The sequence below is a fragment of the Engraulis encrasicolus genome, chromosome 4 (assembly GCF_034702125.1).
Source record: "Engraulis encrasicolus isolate BLACKSEA-1 chromosome 4, IST_EnEncr_1.0, whole genome shotgun sequence".
Lineage (NCBI taxonomy): Eukaryota > Metazoa > Chordata > Actinopteri > Clupeiformes > Engraulidae > Engraulis > Engraulis encrasicolus.
In genome coordinates this window covers 24,434,503-24,456,216 of record NC_085860.1, presented here as the reverse complement: position 1 = coordinate 24,456,216, position 21,714 = coordinate 24,434,503, and the positions used below count along the sequence as shown (strand labels likewise).

Genomic DNA, 21,714 nt, shown 5'->3' with positions numbered 1-21,714 from the left:
GTGTACAGACATTTTTCTTTCATTTTTCACAGTCTTCTGTTTATGTGAAGCACCTGTGGTGTAATCCGTGTGAATGCAGAAGGTCCAGAATTAAAAACATTGATTGTTATTATTATTATGAAAGCAACCCTAAGTAGTTCTTGTGTTGAGCTGCCCAACAATTGTTTTCAATATCACTGGTATTCTGGGGAGCTCCTTGGTGTGCAACCCAAAAGTCCAAGGTCTATGATCTTTGTAACTCTCTTATTCATAGCATTTTCATTTTTATTTTACATCATTATTTATTGGACCAGGACTGTGAACTGAATTGCCCACTACTGAGCTACTGTTTTCAGACCAACCCGAACGGTGCCCATGCCCGCACCAGTTACGTTCAGAACCACCCCGAATTTTCCATATGTGGCCATTCGTTACCCGGATGAAACTGTTGACATCCATGCTGTTGTCACGGTTCGCAGAGAAATAAGTATTTCTTGGTGCGCATTCTGAACCAACTTTCAGGTTCCCAAACGCTCAGGCTCGGTTCGAGATCCAGGGTGGGAACGGGCACTGGCACTGGCAAAGTTTGCCGTCAGCCTGAATGCGCCTTGTGTGGGTTTTTAGCCCAAGGGTGATGGCGAAACAAATTCAGACGTGTCTTCCACCTTGTTACAAGTTAATTAGCCACTAAAGCGTTTTTTTTTTTTGGCAAAATAATGATAAGGTTAAACCACTACTTGGTGTTGATTTGATGTTATTAAAGGGTGGTTCTCTTCCTCCATAGGGCCTGACATTTCCAATAGCACTTGTGTTTATTTTGGCAGGGTTGCATGGCAGTGTCTTTGGGGCAAGTTGAGGTTTCATGTTGTTCAAAAGTCTACATCCATGGGCATGTTCTGGCTGTAAGCTGCTGGGTACAGGGTTAGACTGGCCATCTGGCATAGCGGGCATTTCCCAGTGGGCCCTGCATCGTCGTGGGCCCCAATTTTCAGAAAGGTTAAAAATATATAGCATATATTTTTTTTTACATGTCGGAAAATAGGGGCCCATTTGGGTGCGGGGCCCACCGGTGAGTCAGTTCTGCACTGCTAATTATGAGGGGGCCCTTTAACCCAAATGAGCCCGGGCCCCATTTCTCCCCCAGACCAGCCCTGTGGTAGCAAGTACTCTTTTGGGCATGTTCAGGCTGAGAGTTGTGGAGTGGTGCATGCCTCATTGGATTCGATCACTTTGAAATCTATGGTCTGTGTCATTGAGATAGTATAGATTAGTCCATAAGTTGCACACTAGTGGTCTCCCACTAGGGACACCACAAAAGGCAATGTATGTGCATAAACACAAAAGTAGGTACAAACACACAAACAAATAAATAGAACATACCATACATGTGCACTCATTGACCTACACTCTACAATCTACTAGCAGAAAAATACAAGAACTAGAAATGCACCCAGAGAGTGCAAACCTCCGCCAAGGAAGCTGAATTTGGTTGTAATATTTGTGACATGTCGTGGTGTAATCCATGCATGCCTAGGCTATTTATAGGCTAGGCGTACAGTGTTCAGAGAAGTGAACATTCAATTTTAACCAAATTATGTGTCTCTTTTATTAGCTAAGGCTTATGTCACCTCACCTGGTTAGCTTTGGTAGAGTAGAGTAGTAGAGTAGAGTAACATTTATTAATCCCGAAGGAAATTTAGGTGTCTAGTAGCATACATACAAAAATAAATAAATAGATTATTTCACATTAAACATTCAGATATAAAAAAGATATTAAAAAAGTCTCTGATATTAGTTCACCTGCCATTATGTGATTGGCAAATGTGATTGGTCATGCCATAGGCTATAGGCCCTAATTTGGAAAATATTGTATCCCATCGCTATACTGTAGCCTGGTGTCATTGTTCATTCATTGTGTTGTTATAAACATTTTGATGATTGGAAGCATTATGCCTTTCATCACATAATTGTTTTGCCACAATATTAAATAGCGCAGCTATTAATATCAATCCATAAGCCTAGAGTGAATGATATGACTACGGGGGCACCTTGGCCTTTGAGAACGATTTGGTATCACTGTCAAACACAAGCTTTGATTAACCTTAAATGTAGTGAACTGGATACCGTTCCCTCATTGGCGCTGTCTGTTCATCATTGATAGCCAACACTGTTCACCGTTATTAGGCTATTTTTCCCCCCCCTCCGTGGGCTACAAACTTCAACAGGCGAGAGAAAGCTGATTTGGTTGACATGGAAAACACTCGGAGAACAATTAACTCCGCGAAAGTTGTGACGATATGCATGCCTTAGCCTACATATTTTTACATTATGTTTGGGTGCTATTTATTGACTATACGCACCTATGGCTTCATCCATGCAGGCACAGCAAATCCGCGCGCAGTGCATTCTGTTTGGCTTTGTGGTGACTGTCGCCACACAACTTTATTTTAACCTTTCATGTAGAAACTGGGTACCTTCCCTCCTTGGCGCTGTCTGTTGACTGTTAAACACTGTTTGCCGTTGTTAACTCCAACCTTTGTAAACCTCAGGGAAACAGTCGGAGAGCAATTAACTCCGCGAACGCTGATTTGTTTGACAGGGCAAACACTCAGAGAACAATAAACTCTGCGACGTGTGCCATATTGTCGGCATATCTGCTATTATATATCATTTGGTGTGCTATTGGCTACGCAGCCATGTAGGCACAGCAAATCCGCGCGTAATACATTCTGGCTGTGTGGTCACTGTCCATCAATCCACCTCACAGGCGCGCCCTGTCATTGCTCAATTCACCTCGGCCACCTTGTGGCAGGCCACGAAATAGCAGCGAACGAACAGAGCGACAGACGGACAGACGGACAGACATGATAACACAGAAATCGGGCGATCACATAACCTCCTGGCGGAGGTAATTATGTACATCTCTCTCGGGAATAAGTGTGAGAGGGCCAGACAGAGAAAGAAAAAGAGAGAGAGAGGGAGAGATAGAGAGAGGGAGGGAGAGAGCGAGGGAGAGATAGCGAGTGAGAGAGGGAATGAGAGATTGAGAGAGAGAGGGGGGGAGCGAAGGAGAGATAGAGAGTGAGAGATAGAGAGTGAGAGAGGGAGAGAGAGGGAGAGATAGAGAGAGAGAGAGAGAGAGAGAGAGAGAGGTTATGTATACATGGGAGAAGGTTAAATAGTGGCCCATCTCTCAGCTTTGAAGGCCCAGAAAAAACATTGCATGCAGACCCTCCCCTTACAAAACACATACAGACATGCAAAACACACACGCACACACACACACACACACACACACACACACACACACACACACACACACACACACACACACACACACACACACACACACACACACACACACACACACACGCACACACAAACACACAAACACACACACACACAATCCCAAATGCGGGCGAGTGTGAACCGATCTGGAATGTTTCAGACGAAGGCAAGAAGAGACCTGTTATCTCAGGTGTGAGTGTGAGTGTGAATTGCATATGTGAGCGTGCCGTGCATGCGTGTGTGTGCATGTGTCTGGATGACAAGCGGTGAAAATGACAGGTAAGATGAGGGAAAAGTGGGAGAACAAGGAGGAGTGAAAGAAGGGGAAAGGGGAGGGAGAGAGAGAGAGAGAGCGAGAGATAGAGAGAGAGAGAGAGAGAGAGAGAGAGAGAGAGAGAGAGAGAGAGAGACAGAGACAGAGAGAGAGAGAGAGAGACAGCCAGACAAACAGACAGAGAGAGACAGAGAGACAGAGAGAGAACTAGACAGAGAGATGGCGGGTAGAAGGAAGGGAAAGGAGACAGAATGAGTTGTGGAAAAAAGGCTGAGAGAGTGAAAATTAGAGGAGAAGACGGAGAGTGAGTGAGAGAGGGCGGAGGAATGGGGAGGGAGAGCGAGTGAAAGCAGGTGGACCTCAACACCAGAGAGATGGTAAATTCTCCTCCTGTATTCCCTCTGTCAACGCCAAAGTGTCAGTTCTAGGGCTGTAAAGATACACTCAACTCACTATTCGGTTTTTGACCTACGGTTCGATACACCATTATAAAATGAAATGGTAAATAATAAATGGTAAATGGTAAATGGACTGCATTTATATAGCGCCTTTCCACTCCTTCGAGCACTCAAAGCGCTTTACATTGTATGCCTCACATTCACCCATTCACACTCACATTCACACACCGGTGGCCGTGGCTGCCACGCAGGGTACCACCCTGCCACCAGGAGCAAATAACTATGGCTTATAGGTAGAATAGGTTACAAGAGGCTACTAATCATTTTTTTAAGTTTAAAAATAATAATTAGGATGCTTTGAAGCTTGGACGTACTATCACATCATATCATGTGGTTTTTTTTCTGGGCTGCGGGGTAACTTCGAAAGGGTGCATACTGCCTTCTTGCGCCACGATGAATCGTGACTCTGCGTATCACGATTTCTTGGTTCGATACAATATCGTTACAGCCCTAGTCGGTTCCGATGCATGTACGGCCAGCTTCAAAGTGTAGGCCTTGAAAGGTTCAAATAGTAATTGGTCAAAGTCCATCCACCCATCGACGGACAGGCCACTGGAGAACAGTAGCCTGGCCATCGCCAGACTGTATCACATAAGGGCAGATTGGTGTGGGGAGTAATTAACCAGCTCTCCCCCATCCTCCTCCATGACTAAGGTACCCTGAGCATAGTACCGTCCAGGCACACTGCTCTCTTGGTGCACCATTGGGGGCTGCTCCCTTGCACGGGTGAGGCATAAATGCATTTTCGTTGTGTTCACTTGTGTGCTGTGGAGTGCTGTGTCACAATGACAAAGGGAGTTGGAGTTTCCCAATTGGGCTTTCACTTCACTTCACATGTGAGATATAGCCTATGAACCATCTATTCATTTTGTTGTAGGAGAGGTCGATCTGAAGCTCAATGTTTTTGTATCTGGCCTCCTTCACTGGTTGGGATCCCAAACTCAGGCCGGGCTTTCCATGCTGTCTTACAGATCCGAACAAGCGCACAGGGCAGCATGGGAATTTCCAGACTAGGAAAACAGAAAGCTTACAACACAGTGGGATGGAGGCATAATATGGGAAGAGGAGAAGAAAACTGAGAGTAAAGAAAAGGGATATAAAGAAAGAGAGAGAGAGGGAGAGGGTGATGGTATAAAAGGGGAGGGAGGGAGAGAGGACTAATGACAGGGTGAGTAAGGGGTGAGAGAGTCTGCTGACACGGGCAACCAAGCGGCAGAACACACAAATGACACTCCATTGACTCTGCCCTTCTGCACACACACACACGCACGCACACGCCCACGCACGCACACACACACGCAGGTAACACATGCACAGATCCAGTAACTTGCACACCCACATCCACTCACTCTCTCTCTCTCTCTCTCTCTCTCTCTCTCTCTCTCGCTCGCTCGACACGTCATAAATAACTGGACATGGATAAGAAACATCTAAAGCATTGTTTTAAAAAAAAATCCAGGTGGCGATTATGCTTTTTACAGCTGTGGAGGAAATTCAGAGTTTCAGCACCTATCCTGATAGCCTTCTACTGCTCAGCGGAGAGTGTTTTGACAGGGTCCATCACCACCTGGTATGGAAACTCCACAACGCCTGACTGTAGTGCACTGTAGTGTAGTGCACAAAGTTAGGAAGGACACAAAGAGTAGTGCATTCTTTCTTACTGAGCGTTGTATCTCTGCACCTCTCCCTGCCCTGAAGGACATCTCACACAAAGAGAGCTAAGTGTAAGGCCTTAATACGTCTCCAAGACCCATCCAATTCCCATCCAAATTATGGAATGAATGTGAAGTCTGGGAGGTGCATTGACAGTACATACATATTCTACATTCTATGGGGAGGCGTCTATGTTGATGTCACAGGGCAGAGACAGAAAGTCTATGAAGGAGTTTAATTCCTCAGGCCTCAGGTGAATAAGTTTTACTCCTTTACTTGTACTTTTACCCGCTGATAAAGAGCCTATTTCAATTGAATTTTCGTTTTCAGTAAATTGCCTAAATTGCCTGGTATTTTCACTGTTGCCTAGTATTTTGATGTTTATACACTATCCCTTGAAATGTGTAGTGGATTACTAACTGGAGAGTGCGTACAGGAATTTGGTTTCTCTCTCATGCAATTGCCTACATAATTACAATTCAGGGGTGCATTTCTCAAAACCAAAGTTGCTTACTACATTAGCTACTTTGTTGTTTTCAATGCATTTTCCCATTGGCAACTACCGAAGTTGCTAACAGGCTAACAACTTCTCTTTTGAGAAACTCACCCCAGTTTTATTTTGTTCATCCTTTATATAATACATTCTTCATTATATTTACCTCCGCTGAGGAGGTTATGTTTTCGGTCACGTTTGTTTGTCTGTCTGTTTGTTTGTCTGTCAGCAGGGTGACGCAAAAGGTTCTGCACAGATGTTGATGGAGTTGTTGGAAATGACAAAAAGAATAAGTGATAACATTTTGGTGGTGATCCGGATCTAGGAATTTTTTGAAAGATTCTTCACCATTGCGGGATAGGGCAAAGTTTGGCACGTTTCTAACTCCATAATTGTGCAGCCCTAATAGATGCACACACACACACACACACACACACACACACACACACACACACACACACACACACACACACACACACACACACACACACACACACACACACACACACACACACACACACTTCTACATCCTCCTCCGGTGCTAACAGCTGCTGCATACCTGCTGCTAGGGGGCTTAACCAGGGCATGCAGCCACACACACACACACACACACACACACACACACACACACACACACACACACACACACACACACACAACCACACACACACACACACGCGCGCGCGTGCGTGCACGCACGCACGCACGCACACACACACGTACCCTACAGGCAGGGCAAACTGCCATTCACTGATCTGACTCCACACCCATCTTACAGGGAGCTTACAGAGGGAAGACATGGAGAGAGGGGGGAGGGAGTGAGGAGGCACACAAACACCCACATGCAACCAGGCAGGCCTGATGATGCCTCCAGCATTCTACATTCTACTGTGCTATAGAGTTAGCCATGTTGCTGTTTAGCTAGCTAGGCTAGGCTGTCTGAAATGATAAGTTCAATCTACAAGTCTGCTTCAGGAGTGATAACATTTTAAAGAATGAAGACAGCAAATCACTGATTGCCATTTTGGAATGAGCCCCCATGTCCAAACATTCGACTGAACTAACTACTTGTATATTGCTGTGTTGCCAGGCTGTCCAAAACAAAGGGTTCAATAACTACCTTGACGTCTGCTTAAGGTGTACGACTTCTTAGGCAGTGAAGGTAGAGAGGCAGCAAGTCACTACCTTACCATTTCGAACAGAGCCCCTGACCCTATCTAAAGTTTTACTTATGATAGGGGTTATATGTTCTGTATACTTCTGCTAGTGATGTTGACTAGTATTATGTTCTCGATTGTAAGTTGCTTTGATTAAAAAGCGTCTGCCGAATGCAATGTAATGTTATGCAATGACAGGGCATTGTGCATATTCCCATGTGCTGAAAAAAAGTGAGTCTTTTTTATTCCGACACTCTTTAAGGTCTCTTCTTTTTTAATGTTTAATATGTAATGTTTTAGATGACATTTCAACCTTGCAGTCTTCCTCAGATTCCTGTCTTGATTTTCCCCTGACTTCCGCTCCTCGTGATCTTCTGGCTACATGGCCCAAGAGGACAAGTTCCCACACTGCCAAACAGACGGCCTGATACACCGTAGCTGTAGTAGCTCAACATGGAGACCACTTTCAATGAGACACCAGCTCCATTCTCTGTAGACTTTCCCACACTTTATCCAGCCAGCAAATGGACAAGCCAGACGCAGAGACTATATAGAGGTGCCAACATCAATACGATTACAGATTTTCCCTCCTTTCCGGATAAGCTAGAAACTATTTGTGTTGGTTGTGCCGTTAGTCAGTCCATATGCCCGTGCACTGTACAGCAAGTAGGTCTTTATTCAGAAACAATAGTCCAGTTTCCATTCAAGATTTCCCCATTAGTAATGAAACAGCTGTGTGACTGACTGTGAATGATCAAGGCATGCATGCCGTGTGTGTGTGTGTGTGTGTGTGTGTGTGTGTGTGTGTGTGTGTGTGTGTGTGTGTGTGTGTGTGTGTGTGTGTGTGTGTGTGTGTGTGTGTGTGTGTGTGTGTGTGTGTGTGTGTGTGTGTGTGTGTGTGTGTGTGTGTGTGTGTGTGTGTGTGTGCGTTTTTTTTTTCTGTACTACACCAATCTGCCTTTGTGAGGCCACTGCTATTGGAACACACCCATATGCTGGGACCCTCGCTCCATGTGGGGCCCAAATCCTGGACCCCACATGTTTTGACCCCTTTTGTTGGGGTAGTTTTGTTGTTACTGGCAAAAGTAAAAGTGTAAAAACATTTCCTGACTGACAGGTTAGGGTTAGGGATTGCTTTGGTTTGGGCACAGTTTAGCATTCTTCAGCTATTGTTAGGGTTATTAATATGAATGGAAGACCCCCACAAAGCAAGGAAGGGACCCACAAGGGCCCCACAAAGATATAAAGGTTGGGCTGTGTGTGTGTGTGTGTGTGTGTGTGTGTGTGTGTGTGTGTGTGTGTGTGTGTGTGTGTGTGTGTGTGTGTGTGTGTGTGTGTGTGTGGTACCTTTACTGGCTTTCCCAGTACTGTGGCTTCGGCCCGGTGACTCCTGCTGTGGTTGTGGGGCGGGGGGCGTGGCCTCTGGAGCATCGGGGGCGGGGATTTCATCAGACGGATCCACAGACAACTCTCGCTGGGTAACCTAAAGGGCAACCACCACATCGGAATACATTTACAAGGGATAGAGGATATACACAAATGAATTGGTTATACACATTCTTTCTGTCTCTTTCTCTGTCTCCCTTCCCCTCTCTTGTCTTTCTCTCTTTCTGTCTCTCTCTCTCTCTCTCTCTCTCTCTCTCTCTCTCTCTCTCTCTCTCTCTCTCTCTCTCTCTCTCTCTCTCTCTCTCTCTCTCTCTCTCTCACACACACACACACACACTCACACACATACACACACACAAATAAACACACACACACACACACACACACACACACACACACACACACACACACACACACACACACACACACACAAATAAACACACACACACACACACACACACACACACACAAACACACACACACACACACACACACACACACACACACACACACACACACACACAAATAAACACACACACAAACACACACACACACACACACACACACACACACACACACACACACACACACACACACACACACACACACACACACACACACACAGACACACAGACACACACACGCACACATATTACAAACTGACACACACAAATACAGATAGCTAAACAGACAAATACACAGATTAACACAGACAGACATACACACAAAAAACTTCCAAATCCAACATATCATTCCCAGCCAGTTACCTCACAGAAGCGCACAGTCACATGTGCACTCACACACGCTTTCTGTGCACTTACAAACAAAACAAAAACTTGGATTTGTAGACAGCAACACACACATGCGATGATGTCAGAGTAAGCCGTGAGTTAAGGTTCTGACTAAGCGCTCCAGTTGCAGCATTAGCTGGGCCAGGCTGAGTCACAGGTCCACTGAGACACACACTGAATCACAGAGTAGAGGGAAAAGCCATATGACAGCAAACATATCCAATGTGATTTTTGGTGGTCTGTTTGGAAGTTACGTATGTGTGAAAACCATTGTTGTTGTACACTCAGAAATTCAAGGCAATATTTTATTTCACCAACATTATCGTCTGAAGCCTTCATATGGGTTGTTTCTATTCGGAAGTTAGGATATGTCTTCAGCAATTTTCCAGCCCCTTAATGCACGCCGTTCTATGTAAATGGACTGCATTTATATAGCGCCTTTCCACTCCTTCGAGCACTCAAAGCGCTTTACATTGTATGCCTCACATTCACCCATTCACACTCACATTCACACACAGTGGCTGCCACGCAGGGTACCACCCTGCCACCAGGAGCAACTTTTGGGGTTAAGTATCTTGCTCAAGGACACAACAATGGAGTCAGGCCGAGCGGGGCTCGAACCTGCAACCTTTGGGTTGCCGAACGGCTCCTTTTCCACCTGAGCTACCACCGCCCCGCTTTCCTTCTATCAGTGGAAAGCTGTAATAGCCACAACACCACTATGCTGAGGGCCTTTAGTAATAAATGATGACTTGCTCATTGCCATTCTGGTAACAGCACATTTGTAACAGGGGTCATGTTTTACTGGGTTAAGCTTGAAAGACGTTTCAAGAAGCTTGGTCAGTTAGTTCATAACTGATTCATCTTTTCAAATGATGAGCGAGAGTGGTCTTTCATGTCATACAAGTCATACAAGTTTCCTACGACTAAACTCTTTGGATAAAATCACCTTAAATGAAAGAGAATCTTTTACTGAAAGAGAATCTAAAACTGTTCATTTTTTGGTCAGTATTATTGTTAAGTGTAACCGTACAGAGACACACTGAATCATTCAGCAGCTAGGGAAGCCATGGGGCCTCGCCTGGTTCTGATCCACCAGGCCGGCCAACACTACCACTTAGATCCCGATCGAATCCAGACATACATAACACACATACGTCTGAATCACAGCTCCAGAACCAGCCGCAAGGCAGAGTGTCATTACTCGGTCTGCTTTCTGTCTAACGGTCGGACTTTCCATCTTTCATAGCCTTTTTCTTTTTTATTGGAGAAGTGAATATTCCTTGATTTTTATCTTCTGGGCGGCACTATTCATACCCAACCACATCCTCCTAAATCAAATGAAACCATGGCATCACATTGACATCCCATTCAAGGATCCTTAGTTTTTGCTGCGTACTAGTTGCACAGAGTGTGGCAATGAAATGAAAATGCGACTATACAGACAAATGGAAGTGCACAGACTTTTAAAAACACAAACAATGAATACATTTGGGAATTGCTACGAAGGAGAGGTGTACCATCATGGCTCTATTTTGTCCCTTTCTACCCACTGTTTTTAAGAGGGAACACTTAACACATTTATAACAACTTTAGGAGACTTTCAGAGATACAGAATAATCCACAGAAAAACGACTATGGACAAACGCAACCACACAAACAGAAAAAATAACAAGGATGTGACCTGTCCACCCTGTAAACAGCTGGAGCATTGTACCCCCTCCACCCCCACGGGGTTATGTGTTTATGTAAGAGAGAGAGAGAGAGAGAGAGAGAGAGAGAGAGAGAGAGAGAGAGAGATGGAGACAGATAGAGGGATAGCTAGAGAGGAATATGAATGAAAAGGACTAGTGTGTACCCCATGTACACATGTGGATACAGTATGTTTGAAAACAACACGGGGGAGGAAGTGTGTGTGTGTGTGTGTGTGTGTGTGTGTGTGTGTGTGTGTGTGTGTGTGTGTGTGTGTGTGTGTGTGCGTATGTGTGTGTGTGTGTGTGCACATCTGCGTGTGTGTGTGTGTGTGTGTGTGTGTGTGTGTGTGTGTGTGTGTGTGTGTGTGTGTGTGTGTGTGTGTGTGTGTGCGTGCGTGTGTGTGTAACTCATGTTTGGGCTAGCTCCGAGGTCTTTTTAAATCAGTGAGCTGGGTATATACACTTCCTGATGATTCACAGGAGAGACTCATAGTTAATACTCTCTCTCTCTCTCTCTCTCTCTCTCTCTCTCTCTCTCTCTCTCTCTCTCTCTCTCTCTCTCTCTCTCTCTCTCAAGCTTGAGTTCAGCTTGAAGAAATGTGCTGAGCTGCGCTCAACTCTCGCCAACACCAACAAAATACTCAATCCGTGCGTGCGCGCGCGCGCGTGTGTGTGTGTGTGTGTGTGTGTGTGTGTGTGTGTGTGTGTGTGTGTGTGTGTGTGTGTGTGTGTGCGTGTGCGTGTGCGAGTGCATGTGCGTGTGTGTGTGTAGACTTCTTTTGCTGCTGTGGCGGGACTTTCCCGCAGGCACGGGACATGTTTAAAAAACCCACATCTCACCAGGAGCACTGCCAACCTGGCTGGCCAATAAAAAGGCACTCCAGGTTTCCACCAGTCCAGCCAATCACAGGCCACTAGCCAGACTCCAGACTTCAAGCCATCACAGACAAGGATTAGCACCGCCAGATTTTCCATCCAGCCAATTGCGCTGCAGGTCCAGCCCCACAGGGTTGACCATACAGTGAACTGTACACCAATAGAGCTGGGCTGTCATTGGTTGGCCCACCAATAACGACGCCCATGTAATAAGCAGTGTTCACGATCATTACCATTAAACCACCAGGAGGCTGGCTAGGCTACAGCCAGCCCTGTGTGCAAGGAAGTCACCACAGGAAGTGATGTAATTTCCTGTGGGAAAAAGAAGGCACAGGTAAACATTCCCTGTGTGTGTGTGTTTTTCAGGGAGCTTGTGCTCTCTCTCTCTCTCTCTCTCTCTCTCTCTCTCTCTCTCTCTCTCTCTCTCTCTCTCTCTCTCTCTCTCTCTCTCTCTCTCTCTCTCTCTCTCTCTCTCTCTCTCTCTCTCTCTCTCTCTCTCTCTCTCTCTCTCAATGCAGTAGTAGCACCAACAAACAAACTACACATACTGTACGTGCGCGTCTCCATCCACCCTAACATCAAAAACAGACCTCACATATCGAGGTAAACAGGATTCAGAACAAAGGGCTGCTTATTTAAGAACCCTGTGTCTCTCTTCCCCTGTTATCTCAGTGCTCAAAGGAGTGCACTACACAATCCTAAACTGCAGATGAACGTTTGGAAAAAGAAGGAAATCGGAAAAGGAATCGGCATCTGTTTCCCATTATTACGTGTGCGTGGATTAAAAATGGAAATGGTTAATAAATAGTTGAGCACATCTGGTTGGAAATGTGAGGTCGAAGAGTTCTTCAGGGCCAATTTAAAAAAGGATCTTGTTGTAATACAGCGGAATGTATGTTTTTTCGTCAACGTTAATTGCTCTATTTCCGATCTCAATAGGTACCTACCCGTGACCCTTTCATGACACTCATGAGGCATAGAGCTTCTAGAGCATATGTACTCTATAATTTTTGTTTAGAGTAAAAACGTCTGTGTCATGTTTACCAGATTCACTGACCACTTTTCACTTTTAAAAATCCCTGATGTGTTATATCAACACATTTGTTAGAACCCACCAAATTCCTCAGCTAAGAGTGTGTGTGTGGGTGTGTGTGTGTGTGCGTGCACGCGCGCATGCGTGCGCACACATGAGTGTGTGTATGTGTCTTTTTGTGTGCATGTACTGGTACGTAAACATACACTGTACTTGTCATTTCATCCCGGATACACAGCCCATAACACTTGTAAACAATGCTTCAGATGGATAGCTATTGCATGATGTTGACCCCCACACCCCCTCCCCAGCTGTCCCATCAGTCATTGCAATAGATTGTGTATACGCTGTGAATGAGTAACACTAGCATGCCACTGGGACATGCAAACATGGACTTGGTAGTGCACAGTGTAATTCCCATACATCATTTTCCACAGCATCTACTATCTATCGTATTATCTTATTATCTATCTTAATATCTGTACTTAATTTGTTGAGACATGGCCCCTATTTTAAGTTTGCTGTTACCAGAATGACAATGACCAAGTCATGATGCATTATTATTAATGTAGCAGTGCAGTATATGACAGCAGTTTTCTCGACAGATAGAGAGGCGTTACATTGCTGGAATGGTACACATTACGAGCCTACGACCATAATATAACGGCACTCTTGTTAATGTTCGTCCTCCTTAAACATCTCACCTGTAGGCTTACTTTTCCACTTTCCACTTTTAGCACCACTACTGTACGTCATTTCATTTACAGTCTCCGTTCGTTGTTTGTTTGCTTATGCAGATTTGAAAAGGCATTGCCCACATTCACCTGTCAGGTGATTACCCCTCTCTAACCAACACAGGTCTGACCCTGTACAGACAAGTCTGTTCCAGCAGAAGTGGAAAGTTCAGATGTAAACTACCTTTCGTCACTGACTGGTGCGTTCAAGGGCAGAGAGACACAGGAAATCATTCACAAATGTTTTTAGGCAGTTCTTCATTGAGGTGTGGAGCTGAGTAAGAACGTTTTGCACAAAAAGACTCACGTCCAAGAAGGTGATTTGTGGAAAACAAACATAGCAATTGGAAGGTTAGGTTAAACTATTTCTAATGTTGACATGCCAAAAAATGTCCAAAGTTGGGCCTTAAGATTTATTGCTAAGCCATTCTACATTTCTACAATACACATCTGTCATGAAAGAACCTTCACACTGGTGAATCACACTTCACACTCACTTGATATAACCTCCCTGCTTTCAAGATACCTCAATGCTGAGCTCATCAAATCAGTTGAGAGAATCTGGCCCATAGATATTGAATTCTCGTCCACACTCACTGGCTTCTCCTTTCTAGCTTCTTCAGGAATAAAGGGAGGAATAGATTAAAAAATAGATATGAGAGGAGGTATGGACGTTGCAGGAAAACAACCTGGAATGCTACAGAGCTCTTGCTGCTACTACACACAAGAGACAACAATATAAGCTCTATGGTGTAGAGACAATAACGCTAAATGCTGGTATGTACCACAATCTTGCGAGTAACCTCTTTGTCCCGCCAGCAGGCCCGCTCTCTCATTGCTTTCCCATTCAAGACTCAATTATATCACACAATTTCTATGACGTTACTGAGAGCCTTAAGTAATCGATTAAGTCTTGGCCATTACCATTTTGGTGACAGTAAGTTTATAACACAGGCTCTATACACAAAGAAGTTTTAAATCAGTGAATAAGCCCACGGGCCTGAGCCTCTAAAATACGCTGACAACCAGCTTTCCATGGAAAGCAAAGGATGGCATGGCCACTGCCATTGTCAAGCATGCAAATTGAATTGCAAATGACACACCTGACTTGACACACATACTCCCAGTGGGAAATGTCCATTCAGAAAGCTGTGATGGAACAGCCACCAGTGTGACCCCATTTGGATAGATGTGGTGCGGTGAGACTATGTAGGGCATTTCTCAAAGTCTAGTGTGTGTCCTTCAAAGTGCATCAGCATACTCTTTGGTGAACTCTGCAGAGTATCCAATCACTGGGCGTGACTAATTAGGCTGACACACTTCCCAGGCCCATGCACTAGACTTTGGGAAATGCCCTATGTAACGGAGGCTAACTAGCACAGAGTTGGCGTGGAACGTTGGTAAACCTCCCTCCGATAGCCTCATACAGTCTCGTGCCGTTGGGCCGAGAGACTAGTCTCTTGGCCCAGCGGTATCGTACTGTGTCTCCCATTGCCGAACCGTTGTAGTTGACGAGGATGCAGGTTCGATCCCCGAGGGGGGTGAACAGGTGCAAGATGACCTCCGTCACAGTGGTGCCGAAACCCGGGATGGGAGTGAGGTTTAAGGGGGAGAGTGTAACGGAGGCTAACTAGCACAGAGTTGGCGTGGAACGTTGGTAAACCTCCCTCCGATAGCCTCATACAGTCTCGTGCCGTTGGGCCGAGAGACTAGTCTCTTGGCCCAGCGGTATCGTACTGTGTCTCCCATTGCCGAACCGTTGTAGTTGACGAGGATGCAGGTTCGATCCCCGAGGGGGGTGAACAGGTGCAAGATGACCTCCGTCACACCTACATGCATAGATTTCCATGACCTCCATGATTTCCATGGTGTGGGGACATGTGCACTGCAGACTAGTCCAGGCTGCACTTTTGTCAGGTGTGCCAGGAGATAAGATTTTCTAATACCCGCTACCTACCAAGTAGTTCTTAACCCCGGCTTTGGGAAGCATACAGTTCCTGTGGAGTAGCCCTTTGCATTTAACGCATTTGGTCACTTGGTGGTCACTTATTGGCTGATGCGTTTGTTTGATGGCTTATGTGTGCAACGCAAAAAATGGTTCAGAAGATTGTTGTTGGTAAAACTGTTTTGTAAAGCTTTTGTTTTCTATTATCGTTATCTCTCCAGTATAAAACTCTGGACTGCTGCACTGACATGAAGTTAGCTTCAGACATCTCTCTCACACACACACACACACACCATCCTAATGCTTTCTGGGAATATGAAAGGCTGAAAAGTCTGCTGTTTACTTTGCGGCGTGGAAGAAGCTCATCAACAACAGGGTGAAAAAGTCCACACACACACACACACACTCATAAATAAAAGCGCCACAGTTCGACACCTACCGTGCTGCTGGGACATGCGCAACCGGTGTGACAGGAGTTGATGGGAGGCGCGGTTACGCACGTTGGCGCGGAGCAGGCCTCGGTGGTGAGTGCAGCCGTGTGCGCCTGGTCGCCGCTGGTCAGCTGCAACAGAATCTCGTGAATCTGCGTGAGCTCGTGTCGCAGCACCTGCTTCTGATGAAAGCTGAAGGCAGGATGGTTGGACGCCATGGTGAAGAGCAAGAGGAACTGGTCTCCAGTCTGACCGTCATTAAGCTGCAGTCCATAGTTGTTAATGATGGTGTCTATGTGCGTCAGGGTCCGAAAGAGCACCCCTGCCGCCTCCCGATTATCCGAGCTGAGCAGTGCCAGGGAGATAAGTAACTTGCTCCTCACCACCTCGTCCGTGATGTTGGTGAGGTTCGCCAAGTCCGCCGCGTTGTTGGCTTTGATCTCGGCGTCCCGGAGCGAGTGGTAATCCTTGCGAGCCAGGTCCTCCAGGCAGGAGCCGAGGAAGCGCAGCTCGATGGGCACACAGAGGTCCAGGAGCCCGCACAGGAACTCGGCCCTTTGAGCCGAGCTCAGGACAGAGAACCAGCGGTACACCCCTTCCCTCTGGAGGGAGCTCCGCGTCTCCACCATCTTCAGGGCTGTCATGGAACTGACGTCCGTTACGTTAGAGAGAAATCTTACATTTCCATTGTCATGAAAAACTGTTTCCCAGGCAAACACGTGTCTGTTGTACTGTATCAGCCTCCCCTTGTCCACTATTTAACAACAACAACAAAAACAACAGGACACTGTCGTGGATGGAGTGCACTCTAATGTGTAACTATGTAAGTCTGCACAATAACCTATTTTGTGACTTTGGTCTCGCGCCCGTTGGACCATAGCTCAGAGCCACGTTCTCGTTTTTTTATATACACACTATAGCATAGGCCAACAAAGCGTGACTTTTGACAGCTTTCGCGCGTCTGTGCGTGTGTGTATGTGTGCGCGCAGCCAGAGCCCCCTGGGTTAGATCTCCTTTCTCGACCAGCCCCCTGAGAGTCCCACGTCAGTTGGTTATGGAATACACCGTGTACCGTCCTGCGACAAAAATGTAAAATGTTGCAAACGTCTTTGGTCGAGAGTGGGTTTCCTTTTATCCAGCCCTCCGCTCGCTGTCCCAAACGCTTTCACCCCTTGTTGTTCCTCTTGAAAGGCTTTCCCAGATAAAATCCGTGGCATGGCATTCGTTACGATAGTGAGGGAGCGTCGGCCAATAAACAACCTCATATGTAAACTCAAACCAAAGGCTTATAGTTTTACTCCCGGACTGAAGTTTGACTCCTGTGCGTATTCTGACGAAAAAACTGCGCACAGCCTATTCTGCTCTTGTGCAAAAAAAAAACGCAATCTTCCCTCTCTTCTCCGCGAAATCCGCCAGGTTCAGGACAATGAAAAACACACGTTTCCTGTCATCTCCTGGTGCTCGTGCCTTGAAGCCGAGCGAAACAGCTGTGTACTTCTATCCCAAACTCTACACGGCTATCCAGCCCACTCTCTCATTTTCCATTAGATAGGGTATACGTCGGTCACATCATAAACGCCCCGGATTGGCCGGTTAAGTACCCACACAGTACAACTTTCCTCCATGCGCTTACAGTTCGCTGTGATTGACATGTTTAAAGTGTGTTTGCGTTGTCGAGGCTCAGCGCAGATTATAAGTATAGTGTGAAATATGGAGGACGAATCGACTTTTATTTAAAGTTGCATGACAGTAAGGGTTTTTTTACGATTTGTAGATCAAGACGTCCAGAATGGACTGTCTGGTTTCAATGGGCTGCAGAGAATGCTGAGCTCTGGAATTGTCATAATGACGTCAACTCTGCCACTGGTGGCGCCAGCGTGCTGTGAATCTGCTTGCTTGGACCCTTGACTGTACTATGAAGTACAGTAGTGTGATTTCAGCCACCCAAGAGCCGCTGGACACCCCATCAATCATCCAAGTTCAAGCCTATAAGTGTCTCTGACCGCATGGTTCAAGTTTGCGACTGGTCTAGACACAGTAGCCTACATAGCTTATGTAGGCCTATTTCATTTCATGAATCTGCTGTAATCGTTTTTCAGAACACCATTCCATTCATCACAGCTAGCTTTGTGAAGAGTCTGTATGAACAGAATAAAGGTAACAGTAGCAATAATAGTAGCCTAGAATAGAATAGAATAGAATAGAATAGAGTAGAATAGAATAGGATAGAATAGAATAGTAATAATAATAATAATAATAATAATAATAAGAAGAAGAAGAAGAAGAAGAAGAAGAAGAAGAAGAAGAAGAAGAAATGTGTTATCAAATATGGGTTAGCAGCTAATAATTATAATATAACCATCATAATGGGCTCAACGTTTAGGATGACATTTTTATTTCAGAGGTGGTGTGGAGGTCTCTATATTTTTGTCTTATATTTATTATATATTTTACATTGTCTTTTGATGGTAATAACCTGGTAGTAATAAGCAGTGGTGTAGTAGTCAAACGCAGGCATACACAGTATGCCCACCTCAACATTTTAAGGATTCCAGTATACCCACCTAAAATTGATTGATCCATTATTTAGAATAGCACAAATAAATATATAGTATACCCACCTGGTAATAACTCCTTTGTGAAAACCTGTCATTGATTGACTGATTGATTGATCGATGGATTGATGGATTGATGGATTGGTAGAAGTGATTTACTGAATGATTCATTAAATACCAGACCATCAACTTCTGCAACAAAGCTTTCTGAGGGAAGTAGTTGTATATCTTTATACCACTAGAGGGAGGACTGCACCAATGTAAGTACCCACAGGCCTCTGTCGACTATTGAGCAGTGTGCATGAAGTGTTCTCAGCTACTTTCAAGTATGGGTGTGCAAAAACATCATCATGACAATGCTTTGCTGTACTTATTTTCACGATACGCCTATACTGCATCAATTCATGACAAGGTATCGTGATACTTACTTTCACGATGTACTGCATTGATCCATGACAATCGATGATTTACGTAATAATAATAAATAGAATTTGCCATTGGTTCATTTTGTTCAGCAGAGAGTAGGTAATATTTATGTTGTAATGAAAGCTCTCTCCCAGATTATAAAATGCTTAAATGAAATAAATTGACTTATGAATGCTACAACTGTCAAATAAACTGTATTTTACACATTTATTGAAGTAAATATCGCAATGCATCACATACATGAATCGCAATGCTTCATGATAGAATCACATTGTGGCATGTGTATTGTGCTCACTGAATTGTGAACCGTTTGCCAATACCCACCTATTTATATGGTTATATTTCTCAATTTTGAGGTTAATCCACCAATATTCTCTCTGTCATATCGGGCAAAGGGCATGTGTGTAACCAGGGTAAATAGCATGATGGTGTTAGCACTTTTTTTATCTGTGGTAACTTGACCTGACCTGAAGTCTGCAAGGGTTTGGTATGCTTGTTGACTGCACAACCAGACATCTTTTAGAAACCAAAACCTCATTTTGAAATTCATGGGCTACTGCTAAGAGCTTGAGTTGCATGTCCTTGCCTCCAAAGACATGTAGGCTAAATGCATTATATCAAATATGAAATGGATACACTTTGTTTCCACCTCTGTTACAAATTAATGAGGTGCGGTTTAGAAGATGCATCTCTAAAAGATGCATATCTAACAGCATTTAACATTATGTAGCCTACTTACACTGTTAGGGTTAGGTATAGTGAGTGTGCTAGTGTGTGTGTGTGTGTGTGAGTAGGGGGGCACACGCCAAAATCAAAAAAAGAATGGCTTCACCAGAAAAAGATTGAGGTTTTGGAATGGCCCATACAAGGTTCAGACCTGTATCCCATTGAACATCTGTTGGGAGATCTGAGGAGCACTGTGCACAGGTTATGCACTCGCAATCTGTCAGATTTGGAATGCCTTTACGAAGGAGTGAGCTAATGTTGCCACATGAAGATGTGCTATGCTGATCGACTCCCAGCCAAGAAGTCTGAGTGTTGTAATAAAAGCCCAAGGTGCTGAAACAATGTATTAGTTTCAGGGTGTGCATATTTATGCAACCATGCTGATTGAAGTTCTTTCTTTTTTCTATTTTTTCCCCTGAAAAAGTTAATTTGTCAATTGAATTGTAGAGGTCAATAATTTAGATTAAAGGAGGAAAAAGTTGGAAAAACCTGGCATTTGAACAGAGCTGTCTAGTCTTTTTATAGTCACTGTAAGTAGGTAGAGTGTAAGTACATTTTATGACATGTTAATGCATGTAGATACGTTAGAGAAGAAAACATAAAATAGGCTATACAACTAGAGTCTACATCATGGGTGCATTCCAATATGCAGACTCCCATCCTCCACTTGTGCTTGTGGCCTAACCCACCTCCGTAGAGAAAACAATAAAGTTTCCCCGCTGTCAGCCTAGCCACAACAACTTTTGGGGGACTGTTCTTCATTCACCATCCTGATTGCAAATGAGAAAATTACATTAGAATTGGGCTTTTGCAAGATACTAAATAATTTTTTTGTCGTCAGTGACATCATCACCAGGTCAACAAGCAGGCAAGTGAGCAAAGGAGGACGGGAGGACGCACATTGGAATCCACACCATATCTGTATGCTTGTCCCTGTCGAGACTCTCCACTAGGGAGCACTGAGATGATGTAACAGGTTGCAGTACAGGACATTGACCACAGGAGGCAGCATACTTTACACTCCACTGTGGAGCCAAACTACTGAAGCACATACTAATGTAGGCACTGATACCCTTCAAAGGCAATGATGTCACATTTGGTTTTACTGAATACACAGGCATACTGTGTCTCTTTTTGTACATAGGCTATATATATGTGTCCTGTGCTACGTTTTTGTAACATAAGTGTAAGTGTAACAACAAAACAAATGGCATATAAGGTTTTTCCCTTCAGACAACAGATTAGTGATGCTTGCTTGTATGTCTGCACCAACAACATAACACAGCCTTTATATTATTTGTCCATTGTTGGATTCCAGCTATTCTACCTCGAAACCAGCTGGGTCCGCTACAGATCTCAAAATTAAATGAATAAAGAAGCACTCATCAAATTTCTTTTAGGTTTTTTTTTATCGCCTCACAAACATTTTGGGCATGCACCCTTCTTCAGTGTGAAATGGCCCTTTCGCCTTTGACCCCAGGTGTGACTTAAACTTAGTTACCCAAAATGACACCACAGCAGGTGTCTCCAAAAGCCAGTTCCGCTAGACACAGCACGATGCTTTATGAGGAGAATTTGAAGAGCCTGGCATGATGAGGATGATCTTTACTGATTATCAACCCTTGACCTAGATGGATTAGGATTCTTCACACACCATCCTTGACTCAGTCCTTTCACTCTACCCATCTTGTGCAACTATCCAACGATTACAGTCACAGTTCTTTTGAACCCTCGCACACATTTCGTGTTTTTGCTTTTATTTTTGTTTTTACCTGACATACTGTAGCTGCGCTGTGCTAGTACCTTGTGCATCAA

General features: G+C 44.7%; 1 protein-coding gene across 1 annotated transcript in view; it reads right to left on the bottom strand.

Annotated features, from left to right (window-relative positions):
- The window catches only part of zcchc14 (zinc finger, CCHC domain containing 14), a 39,169-nt gene extending 21,425 nt beyond the window's left edge, over positions 1 to 17,744 (bottom strand). The window contains exons 1-2 of the mRNA XM_063196936.1: positions 16,201 to 17,744; positions 8,650 to 8,785 (exon numbers count right to left, since the gene is read on the bottom strand). Of these exons, the coding sequence (XP_063053006.1) occupies positions 8,650 to 8,785; positions 16,201 to 16,836 (772 nt within the window). The 5' untranslated portion in view covers positions 16,837 to 17,744. The remainder of the gene's footprint in view (positions 1 to 8,649; positions 8,786 to 16,200) is intronic.
- Between the last annotated feature and the right edge of the window lie 3,970 nt (positions 17,745 to 21,714).